This window comes from Candoia aspera, chromosome 5, assembly GCF_035149785.1.
Source record: "Candoia aspera isolate rCanAsp1 chromosome 5, rCanAsp1.hap2, whole genome shotgun sequence".
NCBI lineage: Eukaryota > Metazoa > Chordata > Lepidosauria > Squamata > Boidae > Candoia > Candoia aspera.
Window position 1 is genome coordinate 32,151,119 of NC_086157.1, and position 19,500 is coordinate 32,170,618.

At 36.7% G+C, this 19,500-nt stretch overlaps 1 protein-coding gene across 3 annotated transcripts in view; it reads right to left on the reverse strand.

Annotated features, from left to right (window-relative positions):
- The window catches only part of RASA3 (RAS p21 protein activator 3), a 139,766-nt gene that overhangs the window by 41,543 nt on the left and 78,723 nt on the right, over positions 1 to 19,500 (reverse strand). For all 3 annotated transcript variants that reach the window (XM_063304893.1, XM_063304892.1, XM_063304891.1), the window contains one exon: positions 10,265 to 10,341. In XM_063304893.1, coding sequence (XP_063160963.1) covers positions 10,265 to 10,341 — 77 coding nt within the window. The remainder of the gene's footprint in view (positions 1 to 10,264; positions 10,342 to 19,500) is intronic.

Below are 19,500 nucleotides of genomic sequence, written 5' to 3' on the forward strand. Positions count from 1 at the left end.
TCTAGCTTTGCCCACCTCCTCTGGAAAGCACCAGTTTGGAGAAGTCAATATTCAATATTCTCAAATATCTTTTGAATCAAAAAAGCCTAGTTCTCTCCCCTTCATCCAGTTTCTCAGGCTCTCCTGACCAACAGAGTAATAAATCATAGGCATCCAGCTCAACTAATTTTCTAGGCTTGGACTTCCAAAAGTCTCACAGTCACAGTTTGGCCAGTTGGGAGTCTTCATCGCCAACCAGCATGAGGCTAAACAAAACAGTTGACTGGTCTGCTGTCAGTGTCAAGGTGCAAGTGGTTCTTATATCCACAGTAGCTCAAACCCATAGCATTTTCCATCTGCCCTTTCCACAAATTAATTATATAGTGCTAGGAGGCCTTGAAGCTGAGTGGTCGTTGAGTGTTTACATAACTGCAAACTATGATCTGAGAATCACTGGATATCAGCTTACAAGCCCTGTTTTATAGCTTTTTCCCCATTACAGAAATGATAAACCTCTATTGCAGCTGTTTGACTATCTTTAGTAATATTTCAAGGACACTTCCATCATGTTTGAAAAGCATGAAGAAATTGTGTCCCTGAAATTTGCGTTTGCTGGACAAGTGTTCCTTCACATATGCTTTGAGACAGATACAGGAATGCCTTTCAGATAATATTGACAAGAAGCAATTCATCCCTAATGGCTTCACAGGAACCCATCTTGTGCTATAAATCATGAAGCATCTCTCAGAATGATGCTTTGAGTTTGTAAAACACCAGCTGGGATGCTTAGTAGAGGAAGCAGAGGAGAAAACCTGTCAATCATAATAATGTCTTAAGACAGAGAGTCAATTCATTAGTTGCTGAATTGTTTTATGAGTTGATTGTGAAAGTGCTCCAAGCTTTTCTTTTCTTTTCTTTTCTTTAAGAAAAAGACCATTCAGGAAGTCCTTCCATTCATATTTGTTACTATAAAAACCCAGATTCCATTTTCTCCAGCAAAGATGTGACAAGAATTTTAATGAATGCTAATGCACAAAGAGATGTCAAAAGAATGACTTTTATGCTTTTTAAAAAGCAACTAAAGACCCAGCATCTCTGTTTCTATGTAGGAATCTAACGTCATACTTAAACTCTTTTTGCACAAGTGAACAATTCATGAACAGGAAAGAGATGTTTCCAAATATTTAGAATGAGGGGGGAAAAAAGGGCTACACAGCAGCCTTAGTCAAGCAGCCTCAAAAACAAGGAAATTGTGTAAGGCTAGAAAGTGAACTTGGACATATAAAATGTTAACAGCAATGAAAACACTAGTTGCATAGGTTAAAGATTTCTAATTTAATTAAGATAGCAACCTATTAAAATACTGGAAATATGGAGAGATTTGGACTGATGTAAAACACTGGGATTTTTAGTATATGGTTAACAGTAAAGAAATGCAAATAGGAGAAAACAACGTTGTAAGAAATTAAATTATTTGGCTTCAGTATCATTTACTGAAAAACAATAAATCTTCAACATCTGAAATTTAATTTAATTCATTTAATTAGTTTTCAAGAATAGTAAGAGAATAAGAACTCAAGAAATATTAAACAGAAGGAATGATTGGGATCTATTTCCCTAATCCCAATTAAGGTAACTATATAATTTTCAACATATGGTGACATTATAGATCAGCCTTAGGGGAATTTACCAAAAGAATAAACAGGAAAGAAGGGACAAGGAAAAAAAGAACACAACCAGAGAAGCTATATGATCTGAGGGATTACATCTCATCTATGAAGGATGACAAGGCAATCTCCTAAACATAATCAAGAAGTATGTCCTGAGATTTGCTGATTTTCCATTTCTTGGTGAGTAACCAGAGACTGTATGAGGAATATAAGGTAGCCAAATTCCAGGGAATGCACTCACTGAGCAAATGATCAGAGAAAGCAAAGACGAGCTCATAAACAGTGGAATTAAGTGGGAGAGCTTAAGGGGGAATTTCTAACATTTTTTTCCTCCAAGTGACCTGTATATATTTGGCTATTCTGAGAACCTGAGAAGAGAACAAGAAACAAAACCTTTATACTGTGAACATGAAAGGACAAGAGTTTGCAGTTCTAATCTGCCATTCTTGCAACATGTTTCTATTCCTGTTTTAGAGCAACTTGGCAAATATAAGCTTGCAGCAGTCCTTGAGGAAAAGTCAAAGGATTGGTGGAAGTAATGCTTAATGGATCTGCACAAAATTTGATAGCTAATACCTTAGAAAACAAAAATAAAGTTCAAATGTAGAAAAGTTAGAGAAACTGGCTGATAGGAAGAAAATAAAATTTATCAGAGACAAATGCAAAGTTCCTCACTTAAGAAACAATAAATGCACACATGTAGTATGGGTTCATCAATAGTACTTGTGAAAAATATTTATTGAATGGTTACTGAATATATGGGTTAGCAATGTGATGTTGTTGTAAAAAAGAAATCAGTTTTAGGCAACAGAATAGCTGTTTCCAAATCATGGAAAGGCTAAGAGAGGGCATGACAGCACTTTTGTAATACCAGAAAGTTGTAACATAGAAGGTTAAGCCTATTTTGTATTGTTCCAGAGTGCAAGACATGGAATAATGGATTTAAGTTACAGGAAGTGAATGTTAGAAAGAATTTCCTAACATAAAAATAGTTTGGTAGTGGAATCAATTACCCAGAAACATGGCAGGTTCCCCTATACTGAATGCGTTCAAGTAGAAGTGAGACAGCCATCTGTCAGGGATGCTTTAATCCGTAATTCAGCACTGACAAGGAGATGGACTCAGTGGCCTCTACAATCCTGATATCTCCTACGCAAATCTGATAATATATCCATTATCTGCATGCAATGTAACTTTTTACTAGCACAATGGTAATTTAAGGAAAGCCCAACCTTAATTTTTTGTTTGCTTGTTTGTAAAACATAAAATGTACTCTTGGTTCTCTACCATAATTTAATGAGATACATACTCATAACAGAGAGTATTTTGCCCAATATTGGAAGAAGGATAGAATTCCAACAATATCTGATTAGGAACTTAAACCTGGAGAATATGCAGCAATGGCAAAATTAACAGAAGTTTAACCACATTTGAATGAGAGTGGTTCCCATATATATAATACATCACACAAATGGCAAATATAAACATTTGCAGTCTGGCTTCCAAGGGGGCCCAAATGTTCATAAATATTGTAAATTAACAAAAGCACAAAAAGGGGGAAGGTAGAAACTGAGTAGCCTTTTTCTTTCCTTTCACTCCTTGTTTTTAAACTGTATTTTAATCGTTATCAAATTTGCTTTTTTCATCTTTTTTTTTCCTTTCTCAACATGCATAGATAATATTAAGTAGTAATACAGTGGAGACTTCAGTACTAAGTAATCAGCTTAAGACAGAAACCTATACTTTACAACAAATACTTCGGTGCAATTTGCAGGGTTTTTTTAAACATTTTATTCAATTCTGTAGGAAAAAGCTAAATAATCTTATGCTCATTAACACTGACATCTTAAATCATAATGAATACTGATACAATATTTCTATCTTTTTTTAATCTTCAACTGTCTTAAGTTATCTAAACATTAGAGCAGGGTTTCTCAACCTTGGCAACTTTAAGATGTGTGGACTTCAACTCCCAGAATTCCCCAGCCAGCCATTGTTGAAGTTGAAGTCCACACATCTTAAAGTTGCTAAGATTGAGAAACCTTGCATTAGAGAGTTAATAATCTTTAGTCAATACTGTACAAATACCACTGTATCAAATAATATAATGTATTATGTAAGTTTCACAACAATGTAATAAAAATATAGTAATAAAAAAAGCATGAGACCACTGCAGGAGGCTATAAAGAGCTTTCAGCCATCAGTATGCTGATAACACCCAGCTCTGCTACTTCCTACTTTCTAATTCCAAGGTAGCAATCATGTTCAACGTTGCCTAATCTTCAGTGTTGCCTAATCTCAGTAATGGGCTGGAGGAGGGCAAACAAGCTAAAATAAAATGTAGACAAAATAAACGTGCTGTTGGTAAGGAAAAAGCTGGAGTCTGGGACTGAGGTGAAGTTTGTTCTGGAGAGAATTGTGCTTGGCCAGAAAAATCAACATTGCAGTTTGGGAGTGCTCCTGGATCTTTAGCAGTCACTGCATTAGTGGTTGCAGTGAGGAATGTGTTTGTGCAACTACCACTAGTGAGCCAGCTGTGACTCTTTCTGAGCCTATCAAACAGCGATTCACATGTTTACACAACTTGTCTCAACTACAATATGCTTTACTTTGGGCTACCTTGAAAGGTGGCAGCCAGGCTGCTAACTGCAGCAAGGTACGGGGTTCATATTAAGTCTCTCTTGAAGGATATTCACTGGCTACCAATAGCCAGCCATGCACAGTGCAAAATTTTGGTGTTGACCATTAAAGCCAGCCATGGCTTTGGACTAATTATTTGCAGGACTATCTCTCTTGCCAAAGTATAATTTCTGTTAAAATGGCCTCCAAAACATTTGCAGACCCAGGTCCTTTCAGCTGAATGGCCATGGATTACCCATTTGAGTCTTTTGGGGTGCTTACAACCACCTTTGTTTGGAAAAAGTTTACAGAAAGATAATACAATATTTCCCAAAACTTTACACATAAATTTGTAAAGCTGAAAAAGGAATTTTTAATAAAGTCATAAGCATGACATGAACATTACATGGGAACTGCACTAGTGGTAGGTTGGAGCCAGAGATAAGATATAAACAGAGAAGAGAAGCCCAGAGAGACAGAATTAATATAAATCAGAATAAAGTAGAGTCTTCTAAGTGAGGAAGTGAGGATTGAACAGACAAAAAGCAAAACAACCCCCCTCCCAACATTAATCTCTTGCCTTATCATCTGCATTCCCTTAGTATACAACAGCACTACATTTTATAATGCATGGATTTTGGAGTGCGCTCATTTTCTATTGCTTCCAATAATTTGTTTCTCTGTCCTTCGTAATGATTTGCATTTGGAAGCAATGGTTCCTTTCAAAGGAGAGAGCCCCAACTCTAAAAATTATGCATTAAGAAATGTACGAGTTCAACACAGAGCTCCAAAGTAAGGACTTCTCAACCATCTCAATGTCAAACATAGCTTCACGCAGGCAAACAGTCGTGTGAAAAAGCTGCCCATGAAAAAAGATGAGTTTGCATTAAAGAAAAGAAATAAATGTGCATATATTTATAGGTTAAATGGCTTACAAAGAAGGAAGGGCTTTTGATCTTCAACTTGTCACAGCTTAGCCTTGTCATAGTTTTCACAAGTTTCATCTACTACTTCCCAGTGTCGGAGAAGGAATATCGGGTGGAAAGGGAAATCACGTCCTTATTTCTTTATGATGCATTTTTATACTGCTCTTTTCACGCAGGGCTTGAGGCAAGGGTACACTAGGCTTTCTCTTCATAAGCTGACTGCCACAACTGAGGCAGACGGAAAAAATACAATCACTGCAAGGATTAGAGTGGCGTTCTAGCAAATCTGACCTTTCAACACCATGTTTCTTCAATCCTAATGTCAAATTTTTGGCATTCTTTGGTATCTATCATTAGCACTCTCATTATAGTTCTTAAATCAATGATTTTATTGCAATTTTTATTGTTTTAAATGTTTTATGCCTGGATTAATTCTGTTGATTTATGGCAAAAATGTGGATATGATGGGCTGGGCTGGAGTGGGTTTTTAAAAAAAATTAGCAGGCAGCTCTGAGAATGTAGACAGATTAACTATATCTGGATTTTTAGATAAATCTTCCATTGCCTCCAATGCTCTGTTTCATAATCACTGTTAAAGTGATAGATGCATGGGAACTTCTGGCATCTTTTAGAGGCCAGCACTACCAGAGGGCTTGCTCAAACATCAAGTTAGTTCTTCAGGCCAAAATGAATGTTCTGATTTTGAGGCAGAGAGAGGAAGAAAACACACACATACAAGCCGAAATTCAGTATTTTGTTTCAACTCATTTCATCTTAATACTGAATAAAATACTTTTTGTGCCTGAAATTATACAGTGCTAATCATTCATTTCTGCTAAGGTTTTGTGAAAATTGCTCATATTCATCTCAATATAACACTGCATCCCAAAGAGCTAGCAGCAAAAGTGCAAGAATTCAGTTGCTCATAGCAACTGCATTCTGGGATTGCAAGAAACTGTTTAATATGGATTGATACCATTATTCTGTCTAGTTCCTTATTTTCTCTGTCAACTGACACAGGTTCTCCAGCAATCTCTGAAAGGTAATAGGACATATGCCTAGGTTTCGGTAAGGTATAACTGAGCCACAAAAGCATCTGTTAACTTGCCCACCACCGAGTGTCATAAATACAGTAGACTCTCAGTTAACCGGATCTCAAGCAACCGGCACTCTCAAGCAACTGGCAAAAAAAGCCTGTATCTCTCTGCTGCCATCTAGTGGGTATTAGGGCTTAATAATGTAAGCCGCCCAGAGTCACTTGCTGAGATGGGCAGCTATAGAAATCAGATTAGATAGATAGATAGATAGATAGATAGATAGATAGATAGATAGATAGATAGATAGATAGATAGATAGATAAATGTAACTCTCAAGCAACCAAAAACTACATTTATCCGGCATCTACCAATCCCCATGGGTGCCGGTTAACTGAGAGTCTACTGTAGATGGAGTTCAGCTTTTCTCTACAAGAAAAGTCTCTCCTATATAATCCCATTTATACTATAGTACAGCTGATGAATATGAAATTGTACCTTTAACATTCCACTAAGAACCATCAGGAAGATGAATTTGCCCTCCAGATAATTTCTGATTAGAAATCAGGATAGACTCAAAACATCCTAGGTGGATCATTTTCCTGGATTCAGCAAAGCAAGTCAGTCTCCTCAAGCAGGAGGATAACTTTCAATTATCGCTTCAGTTACATTCTCTGTAATGAATTCTGAATATGTGTTGAATATTAAGAATATTAAATGGCTTAACAAATAATTAGGATAAATATATTGATTTCATTATGAATTCCAAGTCTGTAAATGTTGCCTTCACTTATTTTTCCTACGTTCCTTATTTCCCAAAAAACTCCTTTTTATATGTACTGTAGAGATTTCATTGACTTAGTATGGGAATTAATGATTAAAACCTTCCCAAGTCCAAGACATCAGGGTTATTGTATTAATTATTTATTGTATTTCTATACTGTTGTAATCTATATTGACTCTCCATTATACAGCTATACTATGAGTTTCAGGATTCTGTAAATTCTGTATTTCTGGGTGCTGGCCAGGGGATTCCAAAGCACTTTCCTCTCTGTTTTTCCTAGGCTGGGATGAAGAGAGAACTTCTTGATGGACAGGTTAGAAATCCATCGTACAAAACAGCAGATGTTAGGAGGTTCAGCCTGACTGGTGATAGAGTATCATAAGCATCTTTTACTGGGGAACACTTGGAACAAGGGGTCTGCCAGTAAGGATTTAAATTATCCCTCCAAGTTTGTAAGAGAGGTTTTTCTCTTTGTCACGACTTAAATATGAGATCTTCTGCATGGAAAGCAGAAGTACTAAGCATCAGTCATTCCCCAAACAACATGTGCTGAAATTCAGAGAAGCCCAGAAATATCTATTACAAAGATATGAAAATGTGCATGTGCAGGAATCAAACTTGTAGGCCTACTGCATCATTGCTGTGCTACCATCATTTTGCAAAACAAAATTCTCCTTCAGTTAAATTATTTTCCCTCTCTTTTCCCCAGGTACTGCTGCACTTATGCAAACATGCCTCATGATATTTTTAAGAAGTATTTTATCTGAAGTGATATGAATGAATCTGGGATCATTCATTCACACAAGCAAGGACATTGGGTATGCATATGTGGAAAAATCCATCATAAACCCATATTGCAAGTATGTACCCCTTTAATAAGGAACAACTACAAACCCACTATGAACCAGCTAAAGAACATGCATGTTTGCCTTAAATGAATTAACATATGTGCTACAAGAATGGGAAGAAAAAACAGGAGAGATGAAAGAAAGAGTGGGAAACTGGAAGAAAGTTTAGATATTTCCATGGCACCATTTCCCCTCCCCGGTCCCTAAAATGATGTGTAAAGCAAAGCCAATGTTGTCTTCATTGCTCCAGACCTCAGTACTCTGAGTACAGTTTTCCTTCACAGATTTGCTATTTCAATGCAACTGGCTACTATTTGGCAGGGAGAGGGAAGATGCAACTTCATCACACCACTGCCCTTACGTTGTATTTATAAGATCTGGAACAGCAAACAGCAAACCTCTATGGGAAAAGGCTGGCTTGAGCCCAGGAGCCAGGGCAGGCAGGTTTAGTAGAAAAAATGGTCCATTTGAAACTCTGAAAAACTTTAGCATTCTAAATAGAAAGATTGTTTTTTGCATTATTCTAAATCCATTACAGTTGAACTGGAAAAACTGGCTCACTTGCTGAATACAGACAGTGAAATGAGATCACACAGGTGTGGGTCTATGTCTGGACTGGTACCAAGGCACTGGGTGAAAGTCTTAACCATGCTGGGGTTTGCATAATGGTTAAAGCTAGTGGGGGAACCTGCACCTACCAGAAGGGAACACATGCATGCACGCAGCATTTCTTTATCTAGTACATAAAGTTAAGGGTCTAGAAACATTAAATATGCACTGGCCAAAAACAGTTTAGTCCAAATGTGAAAATGACCTGGCGGAGTAGTTTTCCTCCAAATATATACAAAGAGATAGCATATAGAGACAAAGAAACAGATATATCAGTTAAGTGGTAGGAAGTCTGTTCCCCTTCATGATAATTAATGTTTAAATATTTTCTCAAACGGATACATTTTTGGACAGGCAACGAAGGCATATTTGTCCTCAGCAGTAGTTTAGAGAAAAAGCTTGTATCAAAATATCTTTGCTGATGAAAATAAAACACTCTAGAAATCAACAAGAGTACATGTGGCCATGCAGCATGTTGCCCATGGTTTCTTTATTTTGCATGAGTGCATTGTTTAAGTAAAGCTTTACACTTCTGGGCTCCCAAGTGCCCTATTGTACTCACTTCCCAGGCTTATCTTTCTGTTAATTGAACTAGATTTTCACACCCATTCTAGATACTGAGCCACTTCATTCATAATAAAAAAAGGAGTGCCCAAATACATAACATATCAAAAGGAGGAGAGGAAGTGGGGCCATGACGGCACGGATTCTCATCTGCAACTCTGGGTCCTACTAGTTGTTGTGTTTATAAAATTTCATATGATCGATGTCACTTAGCTTTCATGAATGTCAAGATTAAGTGGTGCTTCCCGTACCACTATGAAGAGAGGGAGAAAGAAGGATCATTCAAAGATTTATTCCTGTTAAAATAAGAGAATTATCTGAACTAAAAGTTGTGAATTATTAGACTTGTTGATCACAAATTGGATACAACAATGCCTTTACTTATGAAAGCAACAAGGGCTTTCAAATGTATTAGTTTGCTTTTTAAAACTTCCATTAAAGAATTACACCCATTTGTCCAGCTTAGATAGCTTGTGATTACAATTCAAGTCCATTTTGTTCAAATTCAGTTTTCAGAATGAAGAAAGAGTAAAAAAAAAAGTTAGGCTGTCAAGAAAGCAAACAGAAGTACCTCTACCCACTTTTAATTCTGCCTTCCTTCACTGCCAGCATGGATTCCCCAACAAAACAGGCCCAAAAAAAGGCCACTGTCAAAAGAAAATTCTTCCTTTACATGTTTTCCAATGATGCAAAAATGTAAGTCGGTAACATAGCAATGTATTATGCTACGTAATACCACTATGCAGTTTATGTCGTAGAATAGATTATGTGCTGGTTAATATGCCAATTAAAGGGTATCTTCCTTCTGCTGGAGCCTGTAAAATTTAGGCAGCGTCTACTATTGATACCTATCAATGTAAGTTTACTGTTTTTAAAAAAATGTATCATTTCAAAGTTACATTCATATAACATAGGTAATGTGTTCTGCAAAGTTTATGTATTCATAAACAGTGGCTGGGGTCCAAAGAATTATTTCTGGCTACTCATTCAGTAGATATTTTCTACTCACCCTATCACACTAACAGTTTTTGAACCATCCGAAAAGATAGTTTCTCATGTTCATGAAAAAGCTAGTGGACAATCCTGCTTGAGTCTTGGAGCTGGCTGTTTGTACTTCAGCCAGGTTATTTAGAAGGTGTATTCCTATTTACCTTTGACATATATTAAGATATATATTCACAGTCATTGAAACAACAGTGTAGGTAAATACTACCAAATGAGAGATACATACCGTGTAGCAAGTTTATGACAAATTACACCAGTATCCGTTATGACTTCACTTAGCCTCAATTCTAGATGGACCTTTCCCTGAAATGTAGAATTACGAAAATTAAGATTACATGTATATGATTGTTAAAAAATTATTAAAATATAGAGATTATCTATGGATAATGTAAAATCCCATGTCTTGTAATTCAGCTTCAATCAGCCTAGCAAATAAATAATGGAAGGAAGGAAATCAACGACAGATAAGGTTTGAAGAGAAATAACCAGGCTACTTTGGCTCACTAGTTTAAACAAAGAACACGATTGTCTACTCCTCTAAATTGCCTGTAAATTAAGAATAAATAGCAGTCATATTGATGGCCAGGAAAAATCCATAATCTATACTGAGCCAATTAATAATAGCTGCAAACCTTTGAGCACCTCAAGCAAAAAATTAAAAATCCAGAAACAGCTCACAAAGAATGGAAACAGATTTGACTTTAACAGTTGGATTTTATATTTCCAAAAATGGAAAACTACAGTATGTGCTTGCTTCTTCTTCCCAGCAAATTCCAGGAGAGTGTCTGATGGAACACTGCTTCTATACACAATAGAGCCTAATTTGCATGACTAGAAACTCCATCAAAGAACATAATAATTCAGAGACAAAATGGGAAGTTTTATCTATCTTCTCAAATGAAGACTTTTTGGAAATTTGCAGCTAACATTAAGAGAGGACATTGTGAGAGCAGCTCAGAAAGGTGGCATATCTCAGAGAGATGGACTGCATATTTTCTTCATTTTTAAATCTGGAGAAAAGTCTGCTTGGTTCCCTAGAAAAGAATTTATTTCACAACTTCCATCCCTATACGTGATGGAATAGTGTCTCATGTATGAGTTTGCCTCTGATTTAGTGAAATCCTTTGTGAGATCCGACAGGAAAGTAAACTGCAGCATAAAAATGTCAAGCATTAGGGGGAAACTATGAAACTAGCCATGGAAATTAATTTTCAAAAGCTTACTGACAGTGATCAGACATGAGACATGACACTTCAGAATATTAAAAAGCATATTTCTTTCAAAACACCTTCCTTTTCAAAACAGGAAAGAGGAAGTACTATTATTACTCATATATTACACTAATTAAGTAGGACTGCATTCAAGAAGTCAAACGGCTGGGCTAATCAGATTTCAGTTTCACCAGATTTTAAAAGCATCTTTTTTTTTTAAGTCACAAGTGGCCAGCAGCACCTAGCTGACCTTGGCTGATCTCAAGGAAGCTAAACAGGGTCAAACATGGTTAGGAGGTGGGCCAGAAATTACTGCACTAGTAAATCCCAAGACTAGGGACAAGCCACTAAATCAAAAAACTTTCTGGATGAAGGCAGTAGTCAACTGTTAGGAAAACAACATTGATACAGCCATCTAGTCTAGTGTTTCCCAACTCTGGCAACTTTAAGATGTGTGGACTTCAACTCCCAGAATTCCCCAGCCACTATATTGCACTGTACATTTTGTAGAGCACAACTGGTAGAGGGAAAGGGCCACACTGAGAGATTAAAAATAATTGTGGGCCGCAAAGGAAGACTTGGCATGCTGATCAGCTGTTTGACAGCTAGCAAAGGGGCAGCGGTGCTGGAGCTGTTGGTGAGGCCTAGAGGCATTGGAAGTATTTGGCAGCGTGTCTTTCGAGGCAGCAGAACAAGGCCGCTTGGTGCACCACATGCTGTGCCCGCCTGACGAAGAGGATCCATGGACTTTGTTTCCCACACACTTTGCACAGGACACATGTACCACATATCCGGTAAGAGACCCAGGTTCCTCCTCACCCACAGGGGCTGACTGGGTGATACTGGGCCAGTCACACCCTGTCAGCCCAACCTACTTCCCATGGAGGATGGAGTGCTAAGTAAGTCACCTTAAACTCATGGAACAAGGCTGGGCTATAAATCTACCATGCTAACTGTGGCTCATTTTAATAACGGTTTGTTGAACAAGAGAAAGACAACCCAAAGTCATACTTGCAGATAAGGGAATTGTACTGGAATACAATGCAAGAAATACCACTTGCCTGCAAGCAAGAACTGGTGGGACCACAAAATAGACAAAGTAATAGAAAATGAAGAAGCTAAAATGCTCTCAGACTTTAGAATTCAAACAGACAAGCATCTGCCACACAACACCCCAGACTTAACAACTGTTGATTAGAAAGACAAAAAAGTCTGGATAGTGGATGTTGCAATACCTGGAGGTAGCAGAATAAAAGATAAAGAACTGGAAAAAAACCCAAAATGCAAATAGAACTGTGGCAAAAGAAAGCAAAGATAGTACCAATAGTAATAGGTGCCTTGGGTGCAATTCCAAAACATCTGGAGCACCACTGGAACACCCATCAGCATTGACAAAATCACCATCAGTCAATTGCAAAAGGCAGCTTTATTTGGAACAACTTACATCCTGCAATGATACCTTCAACATTATTAAACAACATTTGCCTATCGCAGGTTCTTGGGAAGGAATCAATAGGTAAACAAAAATGCCAAATCCAGTCTAAACATCTGGCTGACTCTGCGACCAACAATAATAGTGACGTCAACCAATAATTATTTCAAACTGGTTTATTAACTGAAGCTACTTGCACTTTGCCAGACGACATTATGGCTCAGCAGACCAGTGTATTCTGCCACTGAAATTCACCCCATCCGTTGATCTTTTGGAGAAATCTGCTGCCACTAAGGCAGCTGACACTGGACTTTAACAGTACTTCTTTGAAGTAAAACCACTGTGCCAAATCTTGCTCAAGGGACAGTTTTATGTGTAGCTTAGAGGCTTGAAACCAGACTAGTGAGTCATGACCATGACAGTGTGAGGTTCTTGCAAGCACATGTTCTGTGCTGTCTGAAAAAAAATAAAAAATCAAATGAGTAGGAAAAAAAAAAGATTGAAAGTAAAAGGAACAACATTACGGGGTCAGATGAACTGTGCTGAAAACCGGAAATTTTAGTTTTGATTTCAATGAGACAACAGGGCAAGCGGAAGCAAATGAGACAAGGGCAATTGAGGGATTACAAGGATAATTAAATGATCTCAAAGAGAATGTATTCCTTGGATTAAAAAAAAGATGCCAACTCTTGACTTAACTTGCTTATTTACTTGGTAAATTTATATTCCATCTTTCCTCCGGGAGCTCAAGCAGCATTTTTTCTCCATAATAACGCTGTGATGCAGATATGGCTGAGAGAGTGTGGACTGGCCCAGTTATCCAAACAGCTTCCATGGGTCTTCCTAGTCCTACTCCAACACCTTAATCTCTGAAGTAGAGTGTAACTGCTACTGTAAATCAGTAGCATAAGATACTCTAAGACTTGCTCATTCTGGAAGAATATAACAAGTCGAAATACACAAGGCAATTTACTTTCTGCAATGCATTTCTTTTTTTCCCCAAACTTTAATTTTGGTGTGTCTTTTATGGGGCAGGGGGAGAGAGGGGGTGTGTACATGTTGCATTGTGAGGCTGGCCCTGCTTCCTTGCTTTCGATCTTCTATTTACTAAAATACAGCCCCACCTTCCACCCCCACTGCCGTTAGTAGCCTACCACCGACCTATCTCATAGCCTCTCTCTTCTGTTGTAAATTTAAATAGATGTAGTTTGCCAATCGTCTATTCAACTTGCAATGCAGACTTACTCAAAGGCCATGTAAGCAATTAAAGTTGGCGGCCGACTGCTTTATGCCCATCTTAGACAGGAACAATACTAATAAATGACCACATTAGCACTCTAGAGTGAATGTGAAGACTCCAATACTTGGTTTGCAAGGCAAGCTATTCCATTGCATTCAGGTGAAAGAAGGTTCTCCTGAAGCTACATGCATTTGTGTTGCGAACTCTGTCGAAGTACATTTCTGGAACTTTACTGAACAACAAAAGTATTTAAGACTTCCTCACTCTCATCACATGATTGGCTACTAATATAAATTTCCCCACAGCTGCTTGGGTTGGATAGAATCCATTCTAAGTAAATAGGAATACATTAGCATATTGGACCAAATGTCTGAACTGGCATCGCAAACTGAATAGGTTCAAAAACTTGGGCAGAGCATTCTAATAAAGCTCAGTTAGTAGGTTTGAACCCTACACACCTTCCTGACCACAGCATGTTTATAATGTAAAATTTCTTACAGTTGAACAGACATGCAATAAATCTCATTTCATTTCTTTGGGAACAAAGAAAACAAGTGATATGAAAACGATTGTTTATTAGATGAAATGGTCACACCCTTTTGTTTCCTGGGTGGGGAGAGGCTTGCCTGGAAATAGCGTTTTTTCACTTTCACATGGTCTGTGGTTACACTTCAGCAGTAACTTTTTTCTGAACCCTGTAAATGATTAATTCTGCTGCTTGCTACTCCATACATGCAAATCAGTTGACCAAGCATTGTTAAAGCAACTACTGAATTATGGTCACACTATTTTTTAACCACTTATAGACTCCTAAATTACACTTCTCTGCCCGTGATCTGAAACTCATCCCCTGAAAATAGCCTTTCTTATTCTCGACTCTTACCATAAAAGTGAGAATATATATTATTCAATCAAAAGTATAATACATAAATCAAAGTAACATTGTAGTGCCCATTTTGGGTACTACAACCTCTAAAATTGCAAAGCATTATTTTGGAGTAGCAGGTTAACTAAAACCTTAATACAGCATTTGAAAAAAAGGAAGTGGGCTCACTGGAAGTTATAATTTCTTCCTTGATTACTGTATTTCTATGAAAACACCAAGTTATCTTACAATGCAATTCTGACAATGGAAATTAAATTGGCTTAAATTATTCATTATTCATAGGATTTGATACTTAGGATTGTAGCATTTGTGTGAACAGATCTGATTCCACAGGTGTCCAGATCATATAAAAGTGATCCAGTGTATGCAGCAACTTCATAATCCTTCTACTCCATGCTAGGCTACAGACTATTGTGGCCAGATGACCAATTCCAAAAAAGACTTTTTAAATTTCTCTTCCAAACACTGAGAAGCTTGTTCTCTTCCACATTTTAGCTCATGGCTCCGCACTGCTAATTCAGGAATCAACCTCCACCTTTAAGCCTGGAAGCAAAAAGTGTGAAGATATACCAGCAGAACAGGCATATTTTGGAATCCAGATCTGTTGGGTATCCAGCAAGGGTTGCTCAGGAGGGTGGTGCCTAACTGCCTCGTATGGGGCACCTGCACCTGCAGCATTGCACCTAATAAAAAAACAGAGTGAGCACTGGAATTGTGTACAATAGCATGCAGTTTCACCCATTGCTTTTAGCAGTGAAAAGTCTACTTCATGCTCTACCCACATCCTCTCTCCCAGTAATTAAATATGCAGGTGGCTGTTATGAACTGTTCACAGCAGGCAATTTTATTTTGTAGAAAAGAAGAAGCTAGATGTCTCAGTCATGAGGTTCAAGCCTCCTTAAGTCAAGAAATAATAGCAAAACAGAGAGAAGTTGTTTGGGAATCTGCATTTCTCATTATCAATAAATCAATATGGACTTCATCATATCATTAATTCATTTCTTGTTCTATTTATATATTATGACTTCAGTGCTGTGAATGTACAATTTAATGCATACTGGAGATCTTATGGACCCTTTGCATATCATGAATATCCCATAGCAAGGGAAGAAGCATAGAGGTTTTTACTTGGTTTTACTCTGCTCTAACCTGCTGAAAAACTTGGAATTTTCTAGGAAAGTTGCCCCTCTCCCAGGTCTTCCAATACCTGGTCCAGATCTGTGTCAGCTTAAGAGAGGGCTGTAAACTGAACTCAGGGTCTACGTTCAAAAGAATGGCCATCAAAAGGACACAGCAGTTGCAGACAAGTGGTGCTTCTTTGATAAGTATATCAAATCTTCACAATTGTGTGGAAGAGTTGTCTTTACAAAGCCTTGTCTTTGCAAGGCTATTTAATGTTAATACAAATATTCTTTCTTCATCTCATTAGAAGTGGGACAGCAAAAGTCTTCCTTAAATCTAGTTCAACTCCTGGTGACAATGTGGACACATCCATATAGTTTTCTTAACAACAATTTGGAAGTAGTTGCCACTGTCCTCTTCTGGAATGTTTTTTAACTTCCCAGTCCAATCTATACAGGTAGATCTAGGATTGTCTAATGGTCTTCCATCCAAGTACCAACTAGGTCCGTGCTTGATTTTTTTTCAAGATCAGCCAAGTAAGATAAGCAATTTTTACCATTAATGAGTAAAAACAGCCTCATTTTGCATAATTCAGTGGTAAGCTCACCAATCCTCTCCCCAGCTCTGATATAGCCTCTTCAGTGATAGCTGAAGGTGGGAGGTACTTTATTATTTTTTCAGCACTAAAGATAGTTATTCTTTCAGATCTTTTAATATTATAATGCTAACTGTGACAGACGGCAATGGAGATTCCGAATTCCTTTTATTTCAACTATTTTAGTCTGTGCTCTCTATAAATTATTGCAAATTGCACATTACATCGTTTAAACCACTGTTTTTAGAATGTTTTAAAATTATTTAGAAGCCACCCATAGGGCAGTCTATAAATTTTCAAACTAAATAAACAATACATATAATTATGTACTGTATTTATTTACCAAAATGTTTACACTGCTCAAGGTCAAAACTGTCCCTGAAATTCACAACACAGAGAGATAAAACCATAAAATACAAGAATAAAACATAATGCAATCCACTTGAAGTATATATTTATAATCAAGCTCCAAACATAAAGAAGCTGGCTTTTACAAAGCAAAAATAGAGGAAGTGATAAATTGCATAAAAATAGTATAGTATTTATAATTAGTATTAAAAGTCCATGTCCCTAATTAAGTACTTTTTTTTGTAAGTTACTGCAAAAATAGAAGGAGTCACATTATAAATAATCAGCAGTCTCCAAGAAAGCAAGTCCAACAATCTAATTGTGTATGAACGGTATTGTGATTATTGGCAACACGTAAGGGCCATATAAATATTGACTCACTTCACAAGACAAAGAAGTTCTCCCATGACCCGGAGGAAATAAATACTATGAATGTTGTGTTTTCAACTCTGCTGTTAAATTATCTAAGTCCAAGTCCAAGTCCAATTTAACATGTATTAATAGCCATTACATATGCTGGAAAAATAATAGCTGACAGGGCTATTTTGGTGTACCAGAACACAGTATTTTATAAAGCAGTATAAATAAAATTATTCCAAGGATATTCTGTTTTAAATTCTAACAGTGCAATAGACAAAGAAGGTGAGAGAGAAAAAAAGAGGAAGCTAGGATAGCAAGGGAGAAATATCTTTTTAAAAATCTGCTTTACATTTCTTGCAATCTGATATTTAAACCTAAATATATTTTTAACAATATTCTTTAATTACCTTTTTATAAATAATACAGTGGATTTGGAATAAACCAAACTATAGTTCAATGATGATAGCAATTCAGCAGTTTTAAATGCTAATGCGTCTAGACCAAGTTGTGAAATGAGAAATGAAATAAAAAATTAGGTTTTAGACAAACCAAATTCCTCTTAAAACAAGCCAAATAATTTGAAAAAACTTGATTGGCAATTAGCTGGTCGAAAGTATCCTTATTAGACCATGAATTTTAAAAAATTAAATTTTGAGATTAGATTATCCTAAATTTTATATTATTCCATGGCCTTATCATGTGAATAAGAGTCAAAATTTCCCATCCCAACCTCTTCTAAATATACCTTGCAGCTGTTAACACTGAAAATACCACAGAAACTTTACTAAACAAGATTGGGAAGGAATGCAGAGCATGGCTTCCACAATTATTTCTAGGCCCTTAATAATAGCTCCACTCTGGATCACATGACCAGGAAGGAGAGGGGCTTAGAATAGAGGAGTCAGCAACATTCTAAGCAATTCTCCCACCCAATAGGATGCATTGGAGATTTTTTTTTCCCTCCAGAGTCCTTGGCATGACCCAGGCCATTTTTAACTCAATCTTTCTTTAACAGGTTCTCCTCCTACACCAGATGTGATTCTGTTCTGTTCAGGTTTGGAGAGTTACCATGCTGGCTCACAGAGAATCCTGAATCCATCTACATAATTTATTTCCAACATTCCATTAGATCGAAAAGAATAAAGAAGAACCAAGCCCCTTCCAAGATATCAAGGGTATGTAATGGTTTTTTGACTTGATCACTTGGATTTCATACAGAAAGAGAAGTCAGAATATATGTACAGTGGTAAAGGTAAAAGTCAGGAAATTAAACTCCATCATCAAATGGTAATCTTAAATTTGCTAAGAGAAATCAAGAATGTGTTGTTCCTATATAAACTTCCTATATGAGGTATCAATCTGCTTGAAATACCTTAAAGGTATGAACATGGGAATCTCTCTAGGTACATATATCAATCTTGTAATTAAATTCATTTTTACAGCTGCTTTCTTTTCCCATAGACTCAAAGTATCAGTATTAATCAGAAATAATTATCTCTGCAAATAAAGATAATTTTCTTGGATAATTATTTCAAGATTTTTCAAATACTTCAAATACTATCTGAACGTCCAATTTTTAACACATTTCAGTAGATAGATTTTGAGTATGTAAGACATATATGAGTCTCACTCCAATTAACTGCGTAACTTGATAATTCACTAAACTGTCACACTAAATCAGAACATTTTGATACAGAAATTCATAATTATCAATACAACATACCACATCACTAGCATATAATAACTGTTCATCCACATAAACTACTGTTTATGCCCCAAATGTTCTTTGATTGCTTGTGAAGACAATTGTCCCCATATTAAATTAAAGGACATCCTTGAAGCATTTTGATAGAAGAAATAATTCTACTTGTAATAAACTTAGCAAATGAATCAGAATTGCATATTTTAATCCAATTAGTAACAAAAGAAATACATATTTGACCAACATTTGCTCCCCAAATTTGAATTGTGTCATATCAAAGGCATCCCTCAAAACCATCATTGTTGATTTAACTTTTCCTGAAATTATATCTAAAATATCTATTAGTAATCTAATAAGTCACAAATTGTGAGAGGGGTCTCTTATAGATCTTATAAATAAGTAAACAGATACATTTGAAGCTTGCTGACCTTTTATGAAACCATACTGCGCACAATGGACAATCAAAACTAATACCATCACTAGTCTGCATGCCTTTGAACAATAAAATCTGGCAAAAGAATCCCAATTATGTCAGATTCATTAAAAGAAGCTGAAAAAAATTTATT